Source organism: Pelobates fuscus, chromosome 2 (assembly GCF_036172605.1).
Source record: "Pelobates fuscus isolate aPelFus1 chromosome 2, aPelFus1.pri, whole genome shotgun sequence".
Classification (NCBI taxonomy): domain Eukaryota; kingdom Metazoa; phylum Chordata; class Amphibia; order Anura; family Pelobatidae; genus Pelobates; species Pelobates fuscus.
Genome location: NC_086318.1, coordinates 269,614,050 through 269,638,318, shown reverse-complemented (window position 1 = coordinate 269,638,318; position 24,269 = coordinate 269,614,050). Strand labels below are relative to the sequence as shown.

At 44.8% G+C, this 24,269-nt stretch overlaps 1 protein-coding gene across 1 annotated transcript in view; it reads right to left on the bottom strand.

Annotated features, from left to right (window-relative positions):
- PCNX2 (pecanex 2) overlaps positions 1-24,269 on the bottom strand; it is a 3,673,975-nt gene that overhangs the window by 3,459,068 nt on the left and 190,638 nt on the right. Inside the window, exon 2 of the mRNA XM_063443387.1 lies at positions 6,543-6,751. Coding sequence (XP_063299457.1) covers positions 6,543-6,751 — 209 coding nt within the window. The remainder of the gene's footprint in view (positions 1-6,542; positions 6,752-24,269) is intronic.

Below are 24,269 nucleotides of genomic sequence, written 5' to 3'. Positions count from 1 at the left end.
TCGGACCTATTTACACTGTAGCTGGATAATTAGACTACAGACTATCAAGACCTCTTCTAGTTTACTAGCCTAGCCTAGCACTGTTACTAGCATAATTGATAGGTGCCCATGAAGGCACAGACTAGGGCATTTGCTCCTCATGTAGACAGCTATTTGAGATATCTACTGACTAGATACAGGTGCCCTCGAAGGCACAGTTTAGGATTTCTACCTACTTTATCATTGTGTGCTAACCAAGGGACACATCTATTGCCATAGTGACTGTGCTATCCAGACATCTCATCTTAACAGTGAGATTCTGCAAGGCTGGGACTAGATTGGATTGTGACTATATGTCTTTTGTTTAGGGGCACTCATTTAGATAACTGTTCCCATATATAATTTTCTGTCATTAAACAGCAGACTACACTAGCCCCATCCACTTTGAGGCATTACTTAGGTGGTCTGCTCATATCGGATCTATTTGTGGAATCCCCATAGATACCGTTAGACTGCACTGATACATTGTATATATTCGCTACTTTAGCAACTGTACCGTGCAGACTACAGTTACCATTTTCTGGTGTGCCGTATGTATCAGATCTATGTTTTGAGATTAAAATAGATATTGTTAGCTTACAATAAGAAACTATACTTTCGCTACCTTTTACTAACATATCGTACATTACGTACAGCCACCACTTCGGGGACATATCTACTTCACCGTTTTCGGTGACTTGTGCCCCCATCTTGTTTCTACGTATTTTTGTCCTTTCACTTCCCGTTTGTACATACTCCTCACTTAGTACCTGTAAGTTTGAGTCATCTTCTCTGCCTCAGTTATCCATCACTGCGGCAGTGATGACCATTGATTTTGTCATTACCAATGTGTGTTTTTTGTGTTTTTAGATTTATTTAATAAAAGATTTTTATTGATTTTCTCTGACATCACACAGGGACAGAACTGTTCTTTTGTTTCTTCATATATGAAAAGCATTGCCATCAAGTTGCAGATATAATTAGGCAGCACATAAATGGAATCTATGGGGGGAAGAGAAGAAGAGGTAAAATATATATATATATCCCACCTATATTTCATATCTTCTAGTCTCCCCCGAGTATCCAAAGGGCAACGCCACCTCAGACAGCCAACGCCCTTAATACTCACAGTACCGTGGATAGACGTATTCCACTGACCCTGACATAGACCCAGACATACTTTTTACACACTACTACACCCGCAGCAACGACCGTATATAGGCCTTCACAGGATTAACCCTACACTAACACTGATCCAAAACCCAAAGTTAAAAAAACTATACCAGCATACACAAGTCCCTATATCTGTCGTCTTACTACCACCCACCAACTGTAAATAGTTTCTGATTGTAAATAGTTCCAGATTGCACATAAGCGTGAATACTGCATGTAACACCACAAGCAAGAGAGCAGGACAAATTTAGGACAATAAGTTCCATCTAGAGATCTGGTTCTCTTCTCTTTTGAAACGCATCAGAACCAACCTCTTCAAGACACAGACCATAACAACTGTAGTACACATTCCAAATTTTTTTTATATGGAATTGTTCTAAGCAAATGCTTACTCTGCAGATACAAGTCTAATGTATAATGTTACAATGTCATCATGTCTCATACACTATTATGCTAGATGATAAAACGAATGCTTAAAGCGGCACTGTCATGCCGAACTTACCTTTCCTCAATCTCTTCCTCTTCTCCCCCTCTCTCGGGATCTGTTATTCTTTTCTTTCTGTCTTCTTTAGTTTTCTTTAAAATCATAAGACAAAGTAGGGACTCTTTGCCTTATGGAGGATTCCTCCGCTTGACCAGCTCTGACTAGCGGAGGAGCAAAGTGTGCTTCATTTCCGCTGGTCAGAGCAATTTTCCCATGATCCCTAGCTTTCCTCCCTGTTCCCACAATGCTTCCTGTCAGTATTGCCGAACGTCCTGTCACTTAGACAGAACGCCGGCAAAACTGCAGAATTGCATCCTAACAGAATGAGAAGAGTTTCTCCATTCGTGTTAGGATGCAATTCGGTACTTTATTCGTATCGGAATTTCATTCTAATAAATGAAACTCCGATCCTATTCATTGCCGCGGCTGCATCTTGCAGCCGCTTAGTAGATAACTCCCTAATTCCCACGGTATCAGGGAGCTATCTACTAAAAGGCTGAAAGACCTAAATTGGTCTTTCAGACAAATTTACTAATACTAAGTAAAGATTACTTAGTATTAGTAAATAATATGCCCCTACTCGCTGTATCGCGAGTAGGGGCATGTGTAGTAAGCAGTGAGCAGCCTATAGCTATAGGCTGCTCACTGCTTACTACACATGCCCCTACTCGCGATACAGCGAGTAGGGGCATATTATTTACTAATACTAAGTAATCTTTACTTAGTATTAGTAAATTCGTCTGAAAGACCAATTTAGGTCTTTCAGCCTTTTAGTAGATTGCTCCCTTGAGCGGTGGGTGGGGGCCCTAAATGAACCCCCCCTCCCAAGCCCCTAGTCACCTCCCCCACCCAAAACAAACAATCCCCTACCTACCCCCCTCACCCTACAAATAGTGAGGGGGGAATAAAATAAGTAACCTTTAAAAAAAATTTTTTACTTACCATTTGACGTCTTCTTTTTTCTAAAATCTTCTTTCTTAAGCCCCCAAAAAGGCCAAATAAAAATCCACCATACCCGTCGCACTTAAAAAAAAAAAAATTTAAAAAAAATTTTAAAAAAATTAATCCTTGTTCGCTCTTCGAGGGCACGCCGCGTACTGAGCTCCGCAGGGCGGGTCAAGGCTTATAAAGCCTTGACCCGCCCTGCAATTAGGCTTAGAACACTCGGATTGGTTGGTTTAAGCCAATCAGAGTGCTCGGTGTCATTTTACACAGCGTGGGAAAGTTCTTTTGAATTTCCCCACACTGTGTAATTTGACTCATAACACTCTGATTGGTTACTTAATCCACCAATCAGAGTGTTATGAGTCAAATTACACAGCGTGGGAAAATTCAAAAGAACTTTCCCACGCTGTGTAAAATGACACAGAGCACTCTGATTGGGTGGCTTTCAAGCCACCCAATCAGAGTGCTCTGTGTCATTTTACACAGCGTGGGAAAGTTCTTTTGAATTTTCCCACGCTGTGTAAAATGATACAGAGCAATCTGATTGGCTTAAATCAACCATCAGAGTGTTCTAAGCCTAATTACAGGGCGGGGCAAGGCTTTATAAGCCTTGACCCGCCCTGCGGAGCTCAGTACGCGTCGTGCCCTCGAAGGGCGAACAAGGATTATTTTTCTTTTGCGCTCATACGGGTATGATGGATTTTTATTTGGCCTTTTTGGGGGCTGAAGAAAGAAGATTTTAGAAAAAAGAAGACGTCAAATGGTAAGTTTAATTTTTTTTTACAGGTTAGTTATTTTATTCCTCCCTCACTATTTTTAGTGTGAGGGGGGTAGGTAGGGGATAGTTTGTTTTGGGGCGGGGGGGGGGGGGTGACTAGGGGCTTGGGACCCCTACTCACCTTGATTGGGGGGGGGATTTTCATTTAGGGCCCCCACCCACCGCTCAGGGGTGGGGGCCGGGGGGAGGACAGTAGGTCCCCCATCTTTATTTAGGGCCCCCACACACCGCTCAGGAGTGTGGGCCGGGGGGAGGACAGTAGGTCTCCCCCTTTTTTTTTTTTTTAGGGCCCCCACCCACCGCGCAGGGGTTGGGGCCAGAGGGGAAGGACAGTAGGTCCCCCCCTTATTGTTTTATTAGGACCCCCACCCACCGCTCAGGGGTGGGGGCCAGGGTGGGAGAACAGTAGGTCCCCCCATCTTTATTTAGGGCCCCCACCCACTGCTCAGGGGTGGGGGCCAGGGGGGAAGACAGTAGGTCCCCCCTTATTGTTTTATTAGGGCCCCCACCCACCACGCAGGGGTGGGGGAAAGGGGGGGAGGACAGTAGGTCCCCCCGTCATTATCATTATGGCCCCCACCCGCCACACAGTGGTGGGGGTCAGGGGGGGGGAGAAGGACAGTAGGTCTCCCCTCTCTTTATTTTGGGCCCCCAACCACCACTCAGGAGTGTGGGCCAGGGGGGAGGACAGTAGGTCCCCCCTAATTGTTTTATTAGGGTTCCCAACCACCGCTCAGGGGTGGGGGCCGGGGGGGGGAGGACAGTAGGTCCCCCCCTATCTTTATTTAGGGCCCCCACCCACCGCGCAGGGGTTGGGGCCAGGGGGGAGGACAGTAGGTCCCCCCCCTTATTGTTTTATTAGGGCCCCCACCCACCGCTCAGGGGTGGGGGCCGGGGGGAGAACAGTAGGTCCCCCCCATCTTTATTTAGGGCCCGCACCCACTGCTCAGGGGTGGGGGCCAGGGGGGAAGACAGTAGGTCCCCCCCTTTTTGTTTTATTAGGGCCCCCACCCACCACGCAGGGGTGGGGGAAAGGGGGGGGAGGACAGTAGGTCCCCCCGTCATTATCATTATGGCCCCCACCCGCCATACAGTGGTGGGGGCCGGGGGGGGAAGGACAGTAGGTCCCCCCCTCTCTTTATTTTCGGCCTCCAACCACCGCTCAGGAGTGGGGGCCAGTAGGTCCCCCCCTTCATTATCATTATGGCCCCCACCCGCCGCCCAGGGGTGGGGGCCTGGGTGGGAGGACAGTAGGTCCCCCCCCCTCATTATCTTCATGGCCCCCATCCCACCCTCCCTCACTATTTTTAGGGTGAGGGGGGTAGGTAGGGGATAGTTTGTTTTGGGTGGGGGGGTGACTAGGGGCTTGGGACCCCTAGTCACCTTGATTGGGGGGGGATTTTCATTTAGGGCACCCACCCACCGCTCAGGGGTGGGGGCCGGGGGAGGACAGTAGGTCCCCCATCTTTATTTAGGGCCCCCACCCACTGCTCAGGGGTGTGGGCCGGGGGGAGGACAGTAGGTCCCCCCCTTATTGTTTTATTAGGGCCCCCACCCACCGCTCATGGATGGGGGCCAGGGGGGAGGACAGTATCCCCCCCCTTATTGTTTTATTAGGGCTCCCAACCACCGCTCAGGGGTGGGGGCCGAGGAGGGGAGGACAGTAGGTCCCCCCCTATCTTTATTTAGGGCCCCCACCCACCACTCAGGGGTGGGGGCTGGGGGGGAGGAGAGTAGGTCCCCCCCTTATTGTTTTATTAGGGCCCCCACCCACCGCTCAGGGGTGGGGGCCGGGGGGGAGGACAGTAGGTCCCCCCATCTTTATTTAGGGCCCCCACCCACCACGCAGGGGTGGGGGCCAGGGGGGGAGGACAGTAGGTCCCTCCGTCATTATTATTATGGCCCCCACCCACCACATAGTGGTGGGGGCCGGGTGGGGTAAGGACAGTAGGTCCCCCCCTCTCTTTATTTTGGGCCCCCAACCACCGCTCAAGGTGGGTGCCAGTAGGTCCCCCCCCCTTCATTATCATTATGGCCCCCACCCGCCGCGCAGGGGTGGGGACCAGGGGGGAGGACAGTAGGTCCCCCCCCCCTCATTATCTTCATGGCCCCCACCTGCCGCTCAGGGTGGGGGAGGGGGGGAGGACAATAGGTCCGCCCCCCCTTATTGTAATTTATGTAATTATTTTTCAACAGTGAGCAGCCACAGGCCACAGGCTGCTCACTGTTTAGTAGACATGCCTCTACTCGCGGTATAGCGAGTAGGGGCATTTGGAAGATTGTAATCTCCCTTGTGCTATTATAGGGGTCAAATTGACTCCCATAGAGTGAGGGGGGGACATGGGGGGCTTATGAAGTGGCGGGGAGCACTGCTCCCTGACGCTTCTATCTTTACATATTACAAGGAGGGAGCTGCAAGCCGGTAGCTCCCTCCTTGTAACAAACTGAACGAACAAACGAACACTGATACTCAGTGTTAGTTTGTTCATCTGATTTTTTCTATTCATTCATTCATCTGTCTGATGAATGAATGAATGAATGAATGAATAGATTAAATTCCCGTTCGCATGTCCAGGTGTTTCACTGGGCATGTGCGGGAATCTTGCAGTCTGTCTAGTGTGGGCAGATGACGTGTCCCTCAGGGACTTCACCTACCCACACAAAGATAGCGGCAGATCGGGGTAGAAGATACAGATTTAAAAATAGGTAATCTGGGGGGAGTAGGGGCATTTGGGGGTGACTAGTGGGTCAATTGGATGTAGTGGAGGTGGGAGGGGTGTTAAAAAAAACAAACGGGATTCGGCATGACAGTGCCGCTTTAAAACAGTATAAACGGATGTTAGCCAAGACATGTGCAATGCCTCTTCCCTTTTTGTACCCCTAATTGCAATGAATATTGTCAAATGAAGGAAAAAAAAAAGGTACATCATGATGAGGGCAAGGCTTGCATCAGGGAGACTGCCTGGGCTTTAAAAATGAGGCAGCTCTTAAGGCTGTATGTCTGACCACCTCTAGAGGTGTGTTTTTGTCCAACTCTACATTATGATATAGTGGTTTAAGTCCTTAGAGTGTTCTATAAAGAGAGTATGATTGCTGCAAAGCCATTACAGAAGTAGAGTATTTTAACATAAAAAAACAACTTACCAAACAGTTGTATGATTAATTGAGATATTGACACTGCTTATTTCCTTGTCATCCTTCGTATTTGATTTAATTTTGTCTCCCTTGTGATGAATTATCATTCCTTTATCAAACATGAGATGCAGCCAATAGTTTGTTAGTTTAATTGCTGCAAACAACACAGCTATGGCACTACAGTTGAGAATTAAGGCGAGCATTGTTGGAGGCAACAACTGCAGAGAGAAATAAAATGAGAAATAATTCAGTAAATGATTTTGCCCGTTAAGGTCACAGCTTCAGAAGCTGGAAATACACTTAAGGACACAAGCAATTTTTGCATTTTTTTTGCTGTTTGTGTTCAACTGCAATTTGCATCTCTCTCATTTATTGTACCAACACATATTATATACTGTTTTTTAGAAGACAAAGGGGGCTTTGATATGACACATACATATATAAATTCTCATTTATTATTAAAACATAAAAAAGCAAAATAATGAAAAAAAACAAACAACAACAAAAAACATTTTCCAGTCTTGGCAATAACATGTGCATAATATGTCCAAACGTGAAAAGATTAAAACGAGTGTGAAGATATGTGGTGCTTATTACTTCTTTTTAGCAATTGCATTTTTTATATAGCAGCTGTAAACACTCTATGGGTACTTCAAATAACCCACCAGACAAAAATATACCAAATATGCACCATATATATTAGGTGATATATCCCCTACCTACTATATTAAATGCGAGTGCAGCTCTCAAGTGTGAAGATAGGGACTTAACCTCAAAATTGCAATGGATGCAGATACATGTAAGCAAACAGAATTTTTTTTTATAGTGTAGTGAGTTGATAATAAATATTGACACAAATAGTGAGTGAGTGAAAAATAACTCACAATCTATAGAGCCTTTTCAGGATATAGGCTCTAAACTCTGTGGCCTATGTGACTTAAAGTTGTTACAACAACCTCTGTTCAAGGGATATTCTGTTAGTGGCTCTCAATAAAGTGCATGTAAATGAAAGGTATACCATGCCTTGATTTTAAACATATTTAAGTTATATTCAAACTATTATATTTATAATTAGTTGACAAATAAGAGTAAATATATACGAGACAACTATACAAGTCCCTATACATTTCTTAATTTTCTATTTGGCGAAAATTTCAAAATTTGTCTTCCCCTATTATCCTTTTTTAAACATTGTATTTGTTGAAAGAAATCCCCAATTAATACCTTTTAAAATGTATTTCTTAAATATATGTATCTTTTAAATAGACTGTCTACAGGAAAATTCCCAAAATGTGTATTAATATATTTTGTATATTTTGTATGTTCCTCAAATTTATTAATATTTAAGGAACATACAAAATATCCAAAACGAAAAGATAGATGTTTATATTTGGGATATAATGTAAAAATAATTCTTATACTACTGTTTTTCTTCTCCTCCCACTCATATTCAAATATTAAATAACAATTAAACCTTTCTCATCTGACCAATTATATAGCTATAACTGAATAACTACAGCATATATACAAACAAAATACACAGAACTGAATAAAAAGTCCACTTGTGGTTTCCCAACTAGATCTCCTAAGCGATTCACTCTATCATGCAGATCCACACATATGTAAGAAACAGAGAAGAAAAATATCTTAGCACATGTTTTCCTTATCCAAAACATAAAATTTGCTGGTTTAGAAAGTTTTCATTTTATTTAAATATTCTTTATCAACATAAAAAATATAATAAAACAATTAATCATATATAGTTCATTCCTTTTTCAAATCACTAATCAAATTAAGCCATTTGTAGTCGAGACCTTATGTTAATCTCTTGGCGTCCCGAGACAGCTAAATGGTGTTGCTGTGAAGTATTACAAGATGGTCTTCTGAACAGTACAAGTGATGGCTGATAGTGTTGGGAGTCAGGACCTCTCCAGATGCATTTCTCAGCTTCGGCGGCTTTCTCAATGGATGCGGTCTGACTATGTGCGTCCTTATTTATAGCTGCTCCTCGCTTGCTTATTCCGAAACCACATTACTTTATAACACAGTATCTATTCTCTTTACATGTAACAACTATGTATCTCATTCACAGTCTCATTACATATGCGGATATTCTATCACTTTTTTATATTTCAATTGATACCATATTATTTAAAACACATTACGTTGTTAAACACTTGTTGCTATGGTAACCCCCGCTCGAATATTTTCGAATGTAACTGCCATCTATTAACATAACCCTTTAGACAGAATGTAAATAGCAATAGAGGAGTGGGTTTTTACTTACAAATTTCTAATAGTTTCTAAAATTAGCACAGAAAAAATATTTTCCCGTTGCTTAACGCATTTAAGAATTACGAATATACAATAAAAATATATTCACTTTTAGATTTTTTTTTAGACTTTGTATTTTGTGACCTATAATTTCCAAAATAAACTGAAATCCAAAAACATGGGTAAAATAAAAGTACTTGGCTTCTGTCTCCCAAGACATTGTTTTAAGAGAAAGGAGCCAAGTACTTTTATTTTACGTATGTTTATTTTTTTGTCATTTACACTGTTTTTAATATAATAATTGGCAAAAAGTGGTAAAAATGGTGGTAAAAGTGGTAAAAAATTGGTAAAAGGTGATATACTTACTCCCTCCTGTATTCATCTGATCAGGGCTGCCATCAGAAATGTTGGGGCCCCTGACAAAGTTCAAGGTCTGGGCCCCCAGAGCCCCAGAGCCCACAAGGATGCTGTATGTGTGTAGAGTGAATGCAGAGTCTCTCTGTGTGTGTAGTCAATGCACAGTGTGTGTTTAGTGGATGCAGTGTGTGTAAAGTGGCCAAATGTAGTTCTGAATCTGTTGTAAGTCCCAGAATGCTTTGCTAGCTGGGGATCTACAATTTTCATTTTTTGAATGGAGCATGTGTGTATTTGAATGTTGGTGTTTGAATGTAAGCGTGCATTTGTCTGTAGTGTATACACACACACATACAGATACACACCCTGACATACATGCAAATACACAGACACACAGTTACACATATTGGCACATAGTTACACACACATATACACTCAGGTTCACCCTGACACAGATACATAGACATACACACATATACACAGACACATTCAGGTGCAAACTGAAACACAGACACATACACACACTGATATACATACATGCACACACATAGGAGATACAGGCAGATGCATTGACATACATGGAAATATACAGACACGGTTACACACACACACACATACATTCACGTGCACACTGACACCCAGATACAGACACACAGATACACGCACACAGAGATACACACTCAGGTGCAATCTGGCACCCACATATACACAGATACACACATGCACACACTAGCACTCTGATATATACACACACACTGACACACATGTAAATATACAGACACACTGAAAGATACAGACACACACACACACTCAGGTGCACATTGACACAGATACATACAGACACACATAAAAACTAAATATAAATAAAATATATGTGTAAAAATGTAGAGAAACAATAATAAAGTAATCAATTCTATGGGCATGTTAACACCAAATAAACACAGCTTTAGTAGAAAATCTCAGAAAACAAAGAAAGCGTGAGCGCTACAGCAATATATATATATATATATATATATATATATATATATATATATAAAAATTATGTATTGCACTAATTAACACACTTTAAAAAATAAATGCAAACGACCGAAAATCGGCCATGCACATAATAAAATATAAGACAGGCTATGCAAGATAAAAACGTACACAACATGGACAGGCAGCGCCAAATAGAAAAGATATACATTACAACAAAGTTACCAAAACAAACTAACAATCTGTTTAAACATTTAAATAGAGCCACAACTAAAACTAAAATAAATGGGGCATATCAACTAAGTAGTGAAAATGATTGTGGACAAAAAGTGTACATAAAAAAAGGACGGGGGTCAGTATGCACTCTCAAAGTTGTGCTCGGGTCTCCCCTCACTTTCTAGCAGTAGCTGTGCAGTTATTCAGGAGCTATGAGTTTGTTTTGAGCTGGTTATTGGGGATTCATTGAGGAGCCCAGGTGCCCCACGTCCAGCCAGCTCGGCGGTCAGGCCCACCCTCCTGTTTCTTACCTGCAAGAGGGTAGACTCTGCTGGCTGGGGCTGGTGTGAGTGTGGGTCTGACTCTGTCCTCCTCTTCACACTCTCCAATGCTTCCTCCCACCCTCCTGTTTCTTACCTTTAGGCTGCAGGAGGGTGGACTCTGCTGGCTGGGGGCCTGGGGCTGATGTGGGTGTGGGTCTGACTGTCCTCCTCTCCTCTTAACACTCCCCGGTGCTTCCTCCCGCGCGGGTGTTAGCTGGGAGGAAGTGAGATCACTTCCTCCCAGCACTGCCAGTGCCAGGATCCTTAAAGGGGCCCCGACTAGCTATTAAAAATCCACGGCACTGATTGGGCCCCTTTAGAGATATGCCCATCGGGTGGCCCTAAGTGCATGGGCCACCCGATGGGCCCCCTCAGGTAGTTCTGCCACTGCCAAAACACATGTATATAGCGATAACCGCTATATATATGTATGCACATTGGGAATGTGGGGGCTGGGTGCCCGGGCCCCCCAGGACCGCCGGGCCCATGACAACAGTCATGGTTGTCACCCCCTGATGGCGGCCCTGCATCTGATATCCGGGTAATAGTCAGGGGAGTGTCACCTCCAAAGTGACACAGGTGTTTGTAACTTGGAACCAGTTGCTTTTAGGCTCCAAGCAATGGTTTTTTCTCTCTTTTATTTACATTCACTTGATTGGGAGCCACTGATGGAATATCCCTTGAAGAGAGGTTGTTCTTTGACACCTTAAAGGCACAGAGGCCACAGAGTTTAGAGCCCTTATCCTGAAAAGGCTCTATAGATTGTTAGTTAATTTTCACTCACTCTATTTGTGTCAATATTTATCAAATCACAATTGTGACGGTAGTAAGCTGTATCACCGTCCAGTATTCCCTTTTTCCCAATAGCAGAATAACAACAATAATCCACAGGGTAAAAGAACACTGGTATCGCCAAACAATCCACACATGAGCCAAAGCTTAATGCTGGAACATGACTGATTTACTGGAAGCAACAGGCATTCAATTTATACAGTAACAGACTCCTCCTCTGGGTCAGGCTAGATAACTGAGTTTCAGCAACATACTAAACTCAATTATCTGCTGTCCAGAAACATTCCAATTTTCAACATTTTTAGAAAAATACTTTTTCTGCATAACATAGAAACATATACCCTGGGTAGCTGAGGATACTGGGAGCCACATATCCAAATTGCACGAAAATCCGTTCGGTAGTTTCCGTGTCGTATCGTGTGGAAGTTTGACCGGCTCGCCATGTGGTGGTATCCGATTTAGAGTTCCATGTCTCCGTTTGTGCAGAATTACACGAAACTACCATAGGTATGTTGCAGCTGATTGAGAGTGCTCCCCTCGTTCGGTAGATTAAAACTCCCGAACGCCAGTTTGGTACTATGGGTGAAAATAGGTCAGACGGGACTTCCATAATGACCGGGTGTTCGTGTGATTGCCATGCTGAAAACAGTTCCAGGCAATCCACGAGTAAGTCCCGCTGGCCGCATTTGGGAGATTTAAGATGGCCGCCATCCTTTGTTCTCGCCGCGTGTTCGTATGCCGGATGGCGGCCACCTAGGAGCACTCATTTAAGTTGCGTTTTTTTGTGCGGTTACTCTGTGTTCTAAGTTCTGATTGCTACCCAGGGTGGTCTCCGTTCGGTATAACGAATACATTTCCCGAACACATAATTAAAACGAATCGTTCCAAGGCAGTTAAAGAGCAGGGAGAGGACACAACCAAATGAACACAGGGAAATACAGGGAAATCTTTTACAACAACACTATAAAAAAAATCTGTTTATGTTTGCTTACCTATATCTGCAAACATTGCAATTTTGAGGGTAAGTCCCTATCTTCAAACTTAAGTGCTGCACTCACACTTTATAATTAGGCAGGGGTGTATAACCTAAATCTACAGTGCATATTTGGTATATAATATGTCTAGCTCAGCAAAAGTAATTCAAAAGAAATTAATTTATGTATCCTGATTTATCTACATAATATGTGTAGGTTTCAGTTTATTTTGAAAGTTATAGGTCACAAAATACAAAGTTTAAAATAAAATGAAAAAGTGAAACAATTTTAGAAATTGGTAAGTTTGTCTTGGTATGTAAGTTTTTTTTAACATACTTTATTTTTGAAGTGCATTGATTAACAAACAGGCTGATGTTGACATTACACAAGTTTAGTCATGACAGGAGAAATTATATATATATTTTTTAATTTAAATATAATATGTCAAGATGGTCGCACTTTTTTATAAAATAAAGTAAATAAAAGTAGAATCCAGCTGGGTATTTTGTCTGTAGAGAGAAAATAGAGGTATTAACTTGTTATACCAACAGCCAATGTGTTAGGGTAGAAAGCCACTGGGTTCAAGGAAGTAATAGTGAATGTATATGAGCAAAGGTTAGGAGAAGCTAAGTACACAAAGAGTAGGCTGGATTGTCAGCATTATTAGCAGGATCTTTAAACTCTTCATGGCAGAAAGCCTCCAAGACAGGTCATCCAACAACGCAAGTATGCCACAAATGGTAGATCTGTTCTCCGCCAGGTTCAGTTTTCTTTCTCTCCAGCATGTGGTTATACGGCTTCTGCGGGTTGCCAAGTAGTACAGGGTGAATCAGGGTGCTGAACACTGTGCCCCTGTTACTACAGCTCTGGGGTTGGAAGGGGGCTAGTGACCGATGTCCATAGGTCCCCCATCTCCAGGTGGTGAGAACTTGTGCCCTCAAGGTCCCTGATTTAGGAGTACCCCATTGACAGCTGTCCAGATATCGCTCTAGGCGGGCCCCCAGGCCAGAAGAGGAATGGGTGGTGTAGTCAGTCACTGTGGGGATAGGAGTAGCAGGAGGAGTGCATACCGTATGTCGGTCTCTGAGTCGGCGCCAGAACTTCTGGCACACTGAATCAAATCGGGCTTCAAACAACGCTCTCCAGACCTGACTCTTGAGGTCTAGTCAGCTGGGCTGACTTCCAACGCTGCGTCCATCTTGGTCACATCCCAGGGTCTTCTCAGGGGGGTCTCCACCTCAGATGCTATATGCCCCAGTGGGGACCGGGATGAGCCCCACCGGTCCAAAAGGGGGGAACAGGGCGCTACAGTGTGCCTCAAGGTGTGCGATCAACGTCGGGAGATATTCCACCTCTCCACTCTGCTAGCACAGCAGGCTCGTTAGACCACAGAGTCTGACAGGGCTACTGCTCAGTGTGAAGCTGCGGTTCTGCCTCAATAAGGTGTGCCAGTTGACAGTATCGGTTCTCCTACAGCTGACTACCTCCAGTATAGCCACTTTGACAGACGCAAATGCTGAATTTTAGCCTAGTGAGGCAGGAGCTACAGAGAAACACAACCTGCTATCTTGGGTGTCAGGCCCCGCCCCCAGTATGAAAGTTTAATAGCCATCAAAGAAAACAAAATTACCTTACAAAAGTATATATTTATATAAAGTAGACATCACAGGCTATTTACCTAAGGATATTTGTACACTTTTTATGTTTCTATGCTAAATATTGTAGAAAATTTTGTTTTTTTCATTTTTTTGACATACACGCAAGGTTATACACACAATACAATTGTAGCGGACTGGGCTTCGCCACAGTATTTGTTTTTCACTAAGGGCTGTCCAACTCCCGTTTTGTTGCTTTATTTCCTAATATTTTACGTTTGTTACTTTATTATTATTATTGTCAGGGACCAGGAACCAGACAGAGATAGAAGTAGATGCAAACACACCTTTATTAATAAATAACAAATAAATAACAAAAGCAAGTCCAGGAATCATGCAGGGGTCAGTCACCAGAGCGGGTAGTCAGACAAGCCAGGATCAGGAGCACAGAGAGCAGCGGAGTCAGGAACAAGGCCGGAGTCAGGAACCAGGAACAAACAGGAAACACAGGAACAAGGAGACTTCTGGGAAACAGGAAACCACGCAAGGGCAAGGAGGTTCTGGGATTTGCTGCTTAAATAGGCAGAACTGATTAGCAGCAGGGTTGATTACTACTCTCAGGTGAGTAACCGTGGCAACAAGCAGAAGGAGCTCATAGTAATTGCAGCTGAAAACTCATTCACTGAAACAGAAAGGGTTGCTGTTTAAAACAGCAAAGAAACCCTGACAATTATGTTATTATTTATATAGCGCCGTCAAATTCCGCAGAGCTTTACAATGGGTGGATGAACAGAAATGTAGCTGTAACCAGACAAGTTGGACACACAGGAACAGAGGGGTTGAGGAACCTGCTCAATGGGCTTACATGCTAGAGGGAGTGGGGTAAAGTGACACAAAAAGGTAAGGATAGTATTAAACTAATGACAGTTGCAAGAGAGGAATTAGTCGGTTGCTATTTAAGTTTAATTGATACGCTTATATGTAGAAGTGGGCTTTTAATGATTTTTTTGAAGGAGTGGAGACTGGGAGAGCATCTAATGGAGGAGGGAAGCGAGTTCCACAGGAATGGTGCAGCCCTCGAGAAGTCTTGAAGGCGAGCATCAGAGGTGGGAGTACAGACAGAAGATAGACCTTAGCACCGGGCTTTATAGACTCTAGCCCACCAGGAGGCTACAGGACTCACCCACCGAATAGCATTGGCAACAATACCCGGCAATCTATGGCTCCTGAATAGCATTGGCAACAATACCCGGCAAAACAATACCCGGCAATCTATGGCTCCTGAATAGCATTGGCAACAAGACCCGGCAATCTATGGCTCCTGAATAGCAGTCGCAGAGATACAGCACCCACGGACTGGTGATCTTTAAGGTGCAGCTAAAGCCACTTCGTCTATAGACAGTCATAACAGTTAACCTTTCCACATCATATACATGTCGCAATGCATAGTCTCTGAGAGCGGTTGATCACAATTCATACTAGGATGTCTTCCATGTTTTAGTGCAAACTAGTCTAACTACTAATATAGTTGAAACATGCTACTTTTATTCATGCCAGACAGCCATGCAGGCCAGACTAACAAACTTGCCAGGGCCAATCATAGGTAACAACCTCAGATAGTAACATGGCTCCCTCTATATACAGAGTAACATGGCTCCCTCTATATACAGTGTAACATGGCTCCCCTCTATATACAGAGTAACATGGCTCCCCTCTATTTACAGTGTAAACATGGCTCCTTTCTATATACAGAGTAACATGGCTCCCTCTATATACAGTGTAAACATGACTCCTCTCTATATACAGAGTAACATGGCTTCCCTCTATATACCGTGTAAACATGGCTCCCTCTATATACAGAGTAACCTGGCTCCCCTCTATATACAGTGTAAACATGGCTCCTCTCTATATACAGAGTAACATGGCTCTCTCTATATACAGTGTAAACATGGCTCCTCTCTATATACAGAGTAACATGGCTCCCCTCTATATACAGAGTAACATGGCTCCCCTCTATATACCGTGTAAACATGGCTTCTCTCTATATACAGAGTAACATGGCTCCCTCTATATACAGTGTAAACATGGCTCCTCTCTATATACAGAGTAACATGGCTCCCTCTATATACAGTGTAAACATGGCTCCTCTCTATATACAGAGTAACATGGCTCCCTCTATATACAGTGTAAACATGGCTCCTCTCTATATACAGAGTAACATGGCTTTCCTCTATATACTGTGTAAACATGGCTCCCTCTATATACAGAGTAGCATGGCTTCTCTCTATATACAGAGTAACATGGCTCCCTCTATATACAGTGTAAACATGACTCCTCTCTATATACAGAGTAACATGGCTCCCTCTATATACAGTGTAACATGGCTCCCATCTATATACAGCGTAACATGGCTCCCCTCTATATACAGAGTAACATGGCTCCCCTCTATATACAGTGTAAACATGGCTCCCCTCTATATACAGAGTAACATGGCTCCCTCTATATACAGTGTAAACATGGCCCCTCTCTATATACAGAGTAACATGGCTCCCTTCTATATACAGAGTAACATGGCTCCCCTCTAGATACAGTGTAAACATGGCTTCTCTCTATATACAGAGTAACATGGCTCCCTCTATATACAGTGTAAACATGGCTTCTCTCTATATACAGAGTAACATGGCTCCCTCTATATACAGTGTAACATGGCTCCCTTCTATATACAGCGTAACATGGCTCCCCTCTATATACAGAGTAACATGGCTCCCCTCTATATACAGTGTAAACATGGCTCCACTCTATATACAGAGTAACATGGCTCCCTCTATATACAGTGTAAACATGGCTCCTCTCTATATAAAGAGTAACATGACTCCCCTCTATATACAGTGTAAACATGGCTCCTCTCTACATACAGAGTAACATGGCTCCCTCTATATACAGTGTAAACATGGCTCCTCTCTATATACAGAGTAACATGGCTCCCCTATATATACAGTGTAAACGTGGCTCCTCTCTATATACAGAGTAACATGGCTTCCCTCTATATAACGTGTAAACATGGCTCCCCTCTATATACAGAGTAACATGGCTCCATCTTTATACAGTGTAAACATGGCCCCCCTCTATATACAGCGTAACATGGCTCCCCTCTATATACAGAGTAACATGGCTCCCCTCTATATACAGAGTAACATGGCTCCTCTCTATATACAGAGTAACATGGCTCCCCTCTATATACAGTGTAAAAATGGCTCATCTCTATATACAGAGTAACATGGCTCCCTCTATATACAGTGTAAACATGGCTCCTCTCTATATACAGAGTAAAATGGCTCCCCTCTATATACAGAGTAACATGGCTCCCCTCTATATACAGTGTAAACATGGCTCCTCTCTATATACAGAGTAACATGGCTCCCTCTATATACAGTGTAAACATGGCTCCTCTCTATATACAGAGTAACATGGCTCCCTCTATATATAGAGTAACATGGCTCTACTCTATATACAGAGTTACATGGCTCCCCTCTATATACAGTGTAAACATGGCTCTGCTCTATATATAGAGTAACATGGCTCCCCTCTATATACCGTGTAAACATGGCTCCCTCTATATACCGTGTAACATGGCTCCCCTCTATATACAGAGTAACATGGCTCCCCTCTATATACAGAGTAACATGGCTCCCTCTATATACAGAGTAACATGGCTCCCCTCTATATACAGTGCAACATGGCTCCCCTCTATATACCGTGTAAACATGGCTCCTTCTATATACAGAGTAACATGGCTCCTGAGCTGCACATGGGGGCCCTATAAAAGAATAACCTGGGGGGACCTACTGTGTGGTGGGTGGGGGCCCTAAGTTACAATAAGAGGGGGGGACCTACTGTCCTCCCACCCGCTCCCCACCCCTGAGCTGCGGGTGGGGCCCTATAAAATAATAATGGGGCGGGTGGGAGGTCCCTAAGTTACAATAAGGGGGGGAACTGCGCGGCGGGTGGGGACCCTAAGTTACTATAAGGGGGGGAACTACTGTCCTCCCCACGGCCCCCACCCCTGCGCAGTGGGTGGGGGCCCAAAAAACAATAAGGGGGGACCTACTGTCCCCTCCGGCCCCCACCCCTGGTGGGGGCCCTAAATGAAAATCCCCCCCCATCAAAGGTGACTCGGGGTCCCCAAGCCCCTAGTCACCCACCCCCCCCACCCAAATAAAAAAGCCCCTACCTACCCCCCTCACCCTAAAAACTAGTGAGCGGGGAATAAAATTACTACCCTGTAAAGTAAAATTCAACTTACCATTCAACGTCTTCTTTTTTCTAAAATCTTCATTTTTCAGCCCCCAAAAAAGGCCAAATAAAAAGCCATCATACCCGTCAAACTCAAAAATAAAATAAAAAAACCCGAGCGCAAAAAAAAATTCCCGACGAAAAAGAAAAATCCGACGCTCAAAAAATTAATCCATCTTCACCCATGGAGGGCTTCGCGCAGACTGAGCTCTGCAGGGCGGGGGAAGGCCACAGGGACTTCACCTACCCACACAAAGATGGCGGCGCCCTGAATATAGATCGGGGCAGAAAATACAGATTAATAAATCGGTAATCTGGGGGGCTTAGGGGCTTTTGGCGGTGACTAAGAGGTCAATTGGATGTAGTGGAGGCAGGTTAAAAAAAAACGGGATTCGGCATGACAGTGCCGCTTTAAATTCTTAAATTCTCAATTCTTTAAGTTCTTAAATTATCTAAATGTAGATATATATACTCACGCACTGCTTAATATAACGTATTCACTATGACGTAAGCTTAAGCCTGTTTAAATTCAAAGATGTTCTTGAATTGTCTAAGCCTGTCTAAACACTACCAAGTTGTTGAATCTGACTGACAAACCTCATAATAATTTAACATATAAAATGTACACGTATTAACATATACCCTATTGTTACAATTGTTACTTGAAAAGCATAAGGAATGCCGTTGGGGTACCACATGCTCATTTGTTATACCTCCATGCACTACAAAAATAAAGAATTTAAAAAAAATAAATAAATAAATAAATAAAAAAATAAAAAATGTATGCACACAACCCCTTGACTAAATCCAAGGGTGTGGCCATACTATTTTCAGCAGATATCCAGTTCCACTTGGAAGCGGAAGAAAAGGACACGGAAGGCAGATACCTCTTCCTCAAAGGGGTAATAGGCGACTCCAAAATCACACTCGCGAACCTGTACCTCCCAAATAAGGGCCAAAGAACGTTCCTGGACGCTGCCCTTAGAACTCTGGAAACATTCGGAGAAGGCACCGTTATACTCGGAGGGGACTTCAATGCCCCCCTGCACCCTAGAATGGACACATCGAAAGGCACGTCTACGATACTGGACCATGTCCTTAGGGGCATAAGGACTCTCCTCTCGACCCACCAGTTTGCAGACTCCTGGCGCATCCTCCACCATGCAGATAGGGACTATACCTATTATTCGGCACCACACATATCCTACTCGAGACTGGATTACTTTTTCACCCAACACAGGGACCTAGACGCACTGATAGCGGCCCGCATAATGCCCATGACTTGGTCAGACCACGCACCGGTGATCCTTACCATCGAAAATCCCAAACCCTTCAGATCGCAATAGACGTGGAAGTTAAATGAATCCCTCCTAGAGGACCCACTAATTCAGACATAAATACGTAACACCCTAGAGCACTTCTTCCTCACCAATAAGCCACCTGAATACACACAACCCACCATCTGGGAAGCACATAAGTGTGTCATTAGAGGGATCCTTATCAAACATGGCACCCGCCTGAAAAAATCACGCGCACAAGAAATCACACACCTTGTCACCCGGATAGCCCAACTGGAAGCAACACACAAACACACCCTTCACGACGCCACCCACAAACAACTCCTGAAGGCCAGAGCGAAATTCAACTCATGCCTCCAATAAAAGATTCAATTCCAGTTCCAACTTACAAAGAAAACATTCTACGAATTTGGAAACAAAAGCGGCAAACTGCTTGCAAGGGCACTGAGGTCGCAGAGGCTCAAGAGTCACGTACAAAAGATCTCCGCGGCGGGGACACCCCTGCTCACACCAAAAGCCATAGCCAAAGGTTTCCGACAATACTACTCCTCCCTGTACTGCATACCTCCGAACAACTCACGCGCGGACACTGCAGAGGAGACCTTCACAGCACACCAGAAAGCATATATCGCGCAGAACTTGACTTCCAAGCTTACGCCTCTGTAATGCTTACATATATTGATATGGAGCACAACAGATCTCTTAGGAGTTAGACTGTTGATTAGGATATTTAGAGAATAGAATTGATTAGGATACTTAGAGAATAGAATAGGAACTGTGTATTCAATTATGGGAAATACAGGTACTGTATCTTTAATTACTTCGCTGTTTGTTTAAAAGGAGTAAGCAGCTTCCGACATACATGCAATCTAGCACATTGGAGTTTGCAAGTTTTAAGGAAACGGAGGAAGTTAGAAATGAAGCTGAAGCAGGAGTGATTCGTTTTGGAGTTAGAGATAGCAGGCCTGAGAGCAGCTGTAGCATGAATGCTTAGCGGACTTGAGAGCAGGCTGTAGCAGGAATGCTTAGCGGGCTTGAGAGCAGGAAAGCTCCTATTACAGATATAACAATTGACTTAGCTTCCAAAGGGTGAAAAATCAGGTTCCCGGAGTTCTCCTCCGGGGAGGGAAGTTTCTCAAACAGGATGAGCAAAGTCCAGATACTAGCCGTGGTCGAGGAGAGGAGAAGGAGGGTAAGTAGATTTCCAGTCCGGTTCGGTACACAAGTAGAGGTTGCAGAGAATCTTTAGCCGGTTTGATATCGCGGTAACGCTGTTCAATAATCCAGCGTCTTGTGTCTGGCGCGGTCGCATTATGTAGCGTGGGGAGACCGCGTCAGAGAAGGGGTGTGGCTAAACTCCGTCAACCCGGAAGAGACAAGGAATTACCGGTAGTTAAGGCATGACAGCCTCAGGCCATATCCACACTGGAGGAAGACATCACGAGTACAAGTAAACGGAATCCTCTCTGACCCATTTGAGATTAGAAACGGCACAAGACAGGGATGCCCACTATCGCCTCTGCTCTTCGTCATCAGCCTGGAACCGTTCCTTAACGCCATTCGAACCCAACCCGACATCACTGGGATCAGAGGCAGCTGGGGAGACAGCAAAGTATCTGCATATGCGGACGATCTCCTATTCACTATCACCAACCCAGCATCTTCCCTCAGAGAGCTACTGCATCAATTCGACATTTACGGCACGCTGTTGAATCTAAAAAAAAAATTCACAAAATCGGAAATCCTTAATGTAGGATGCCCCCAAGCGGTGTTAACCACACTGCAAAAAGACTTCCCCCTCCACTGGTGCTCTGAGGCAATCAAATACCTGGGGACTTGGCTATCGGCGGACCTCTCAGACACCTTCCGCATTAACTTCCCGCCCCTCCTCGACCGGATAAAAAAGGATCTAAACTACTGGCAACTCCCTCACATCACATGGTTAGGGAGGATCAGCGTACTTAAAATGAACATACTCCCACGTCTTCTATATCTCCTACAAACCCTACCAATACACATCCCCAAAACCTTTTTCATGCAAACCAGACAGATAATGACAGACTATGTCTGGTATCGCAAAAGAGCAAGACTGAACTTCGCCACCCTCACAAAACCCAAGCAGCACGGGGGACTAGGACTACCAGACCTGGCTAAATATCGACGGGCCGTCCACCTCCAGCGCCTGTTAGAATGGACGTACAACCCAAAAGACAAACTCTGGATTCCGATAGAAGCAAGTTTCTCACAAATACCTCTATCTCTTCTCCCTTGGCTACCAAAGGCCATGACCGGCAAACTACCGAAACGACACCCAACCCTATGTGCCACCATGAAAGTCTGGAGACACATAGCGCCGCACAAAGACCTTGCCCCGGAGCTCTCGCCTCTGTGCCCCATATCACACAACCCAAGATTCCCTCCGGCGGAGGATCCTCGCTATACCACGACATTGGGACTGCCGTACCCTTGTAGGATAAATTACATACACAAACAAGGCACGATCACACCTCTGGGAGACCTGGTTCCGAACAACCCACATAACTGGCCACTTCGCTTCAGACACCACCAATTGACCAGATTCTTGAAGAACATACCTGGGCTGGACTCAGCATCACGGACACTCTCTACCTTAAAGGCAATTTGCTCAAACCCCCCGTCCCCACCGCACGCAATCTCCTTCCTCTACCACCTACAAATCACACCCCCCAACGATGCACCTCTCCCATACTTCACTAGATACTGGGAAAAAGACCTAGGACACGTACTCAACGGGGAACAATGGACCACTGTGTTCACACTTATACATAAGGCCTCCATAGCCACGAAATTCCAGGAAGCAGGATATAAAACGCTCTCACACTGGTACAACACACAAGAGAAACTATCGGTTATGAAAGCCATCCGCGAACCGGAATGCTGGAGATGCGGGAGGGAATTGGGAACACTCTTCCATATTTGGTGGACCTGCCCACTCATCAAACCCTTCTGGAAAGAAATCCACACAACCCTGGAGACCGTAACGGAAGCAAACCTACAACTCACACCTAAAACCTACCTCCTCCAACTGACCCAATCCCCATGAACAAATTAAAAAAATCAGTGATACCGCACCTACTAAACGCGGCCCGAAGCCTCATTCCGAGACACTAGAAATGTACCACGGCCCCGACGATGAGAGAGTGGATGACCAGAGTGGAGGACATCAGATGTATTGAGGAGCTCGTCCTCTCGGCGGCGGGACATTAACAGAGATATCACGACACCTGGTACCACTGGCTAAGGTGGATGGCCTCCGCCCCGACCGCCGACCACGGGCCGGGGAGAGCTGGAGTGGGACCGGGACCCAGACCCCCTCCTGGTCAACCCCCACCCCGCCACTCCTTAGCCTGCTCACCTTAAACCCATCCACCCCTCCTTACCCGTTTCCCCCCTACTTTTCCCCCGCCCTCCTCAGGCTGGCTCTGACCACACACAGCCTGCCAGGGACGAAGCAATGCCGAGACAAGTAATTGCACAAGACAACCGACGCACCAAGATACACACATTTCCCGCCCCCCCCACCTTATCCCCCAGGACATAGGAAGGACACACACAACTCCACTAACCCCCGGAGACACAACTACACCACCCAACACACGCACACACACACGTGACAACACCCCAGAGACGGCCCCCCACCACACGCTAACGAACAGACTGCCAATCCCCTACCCCCCCACGTACCGGACGCAGCAAGGTCCCCGACAACTGCCCCACCTGCTGCCACAAGCGCCCCCCCCCTTGCCCCTGAACGCTAGGCCCCAGGCGGCCTCACCGAAACCTCATTGAAAGACCAACCCCGCTGCTCGCAAGGGCTGCGAACCACAACTTGACCCCACTGAGTAACATAACCTAATCAATATCTTATCAACTGAACAAACCTCTCTAAGCAACCGATGTTAGACATGTAATTTACTATGTATGCATAGTACGCTCTCAACCTGTTATTGCATTGTATACCATACTGAACTTCATGTCACTGTACTCGGACATCTGTGTGATCACACCCACCTGTAACTATTGCATGACCTTAATAAAACCTCTGAATGAAAAAAAAATAAAAAAACGCAGCTTCCAAATGAATCTAAAATGGATGCTGTCCAGGAGGTGGGAGGGTCTGGGAGGGAGGATCTGCTGCTGATTGGCTGGAATGTGTCTGCTGACTGTGAGGTACAGGGTCAAAGTTTACTCAATGATGAAGAATAGGGGGCGGACCGAACATCGCATATATTCGCCATCCGTGGCGAACGCAAACACGCTATGTTCGCCAGGAACTATTCGCCAGCGAACCGTTCGGGACATCTCTATTGATAAGCCTTCTATGTGCAACAGTGTCAAAAGCCTTACTGAAATCTAGGTAAGCAATTTCTACTGCACCACCCTGATCTATCATTTTAGTTACCCAATCAAAAAAATCATTAAGATTAGTTTGGCATGATCTCCATGAAGTAAACCCATGTTGTCTCTGATCTTGAAATCCATGTATTTTTAGATGTTCAATAATCCTATCCTTTAACATGGTTTCCATTACTTTCCCCACTACTGAAGTAAGGCTTACTGGGCTATAGGTGCCCGACTCCTCCCTACTACCTTTCTTGTGAAT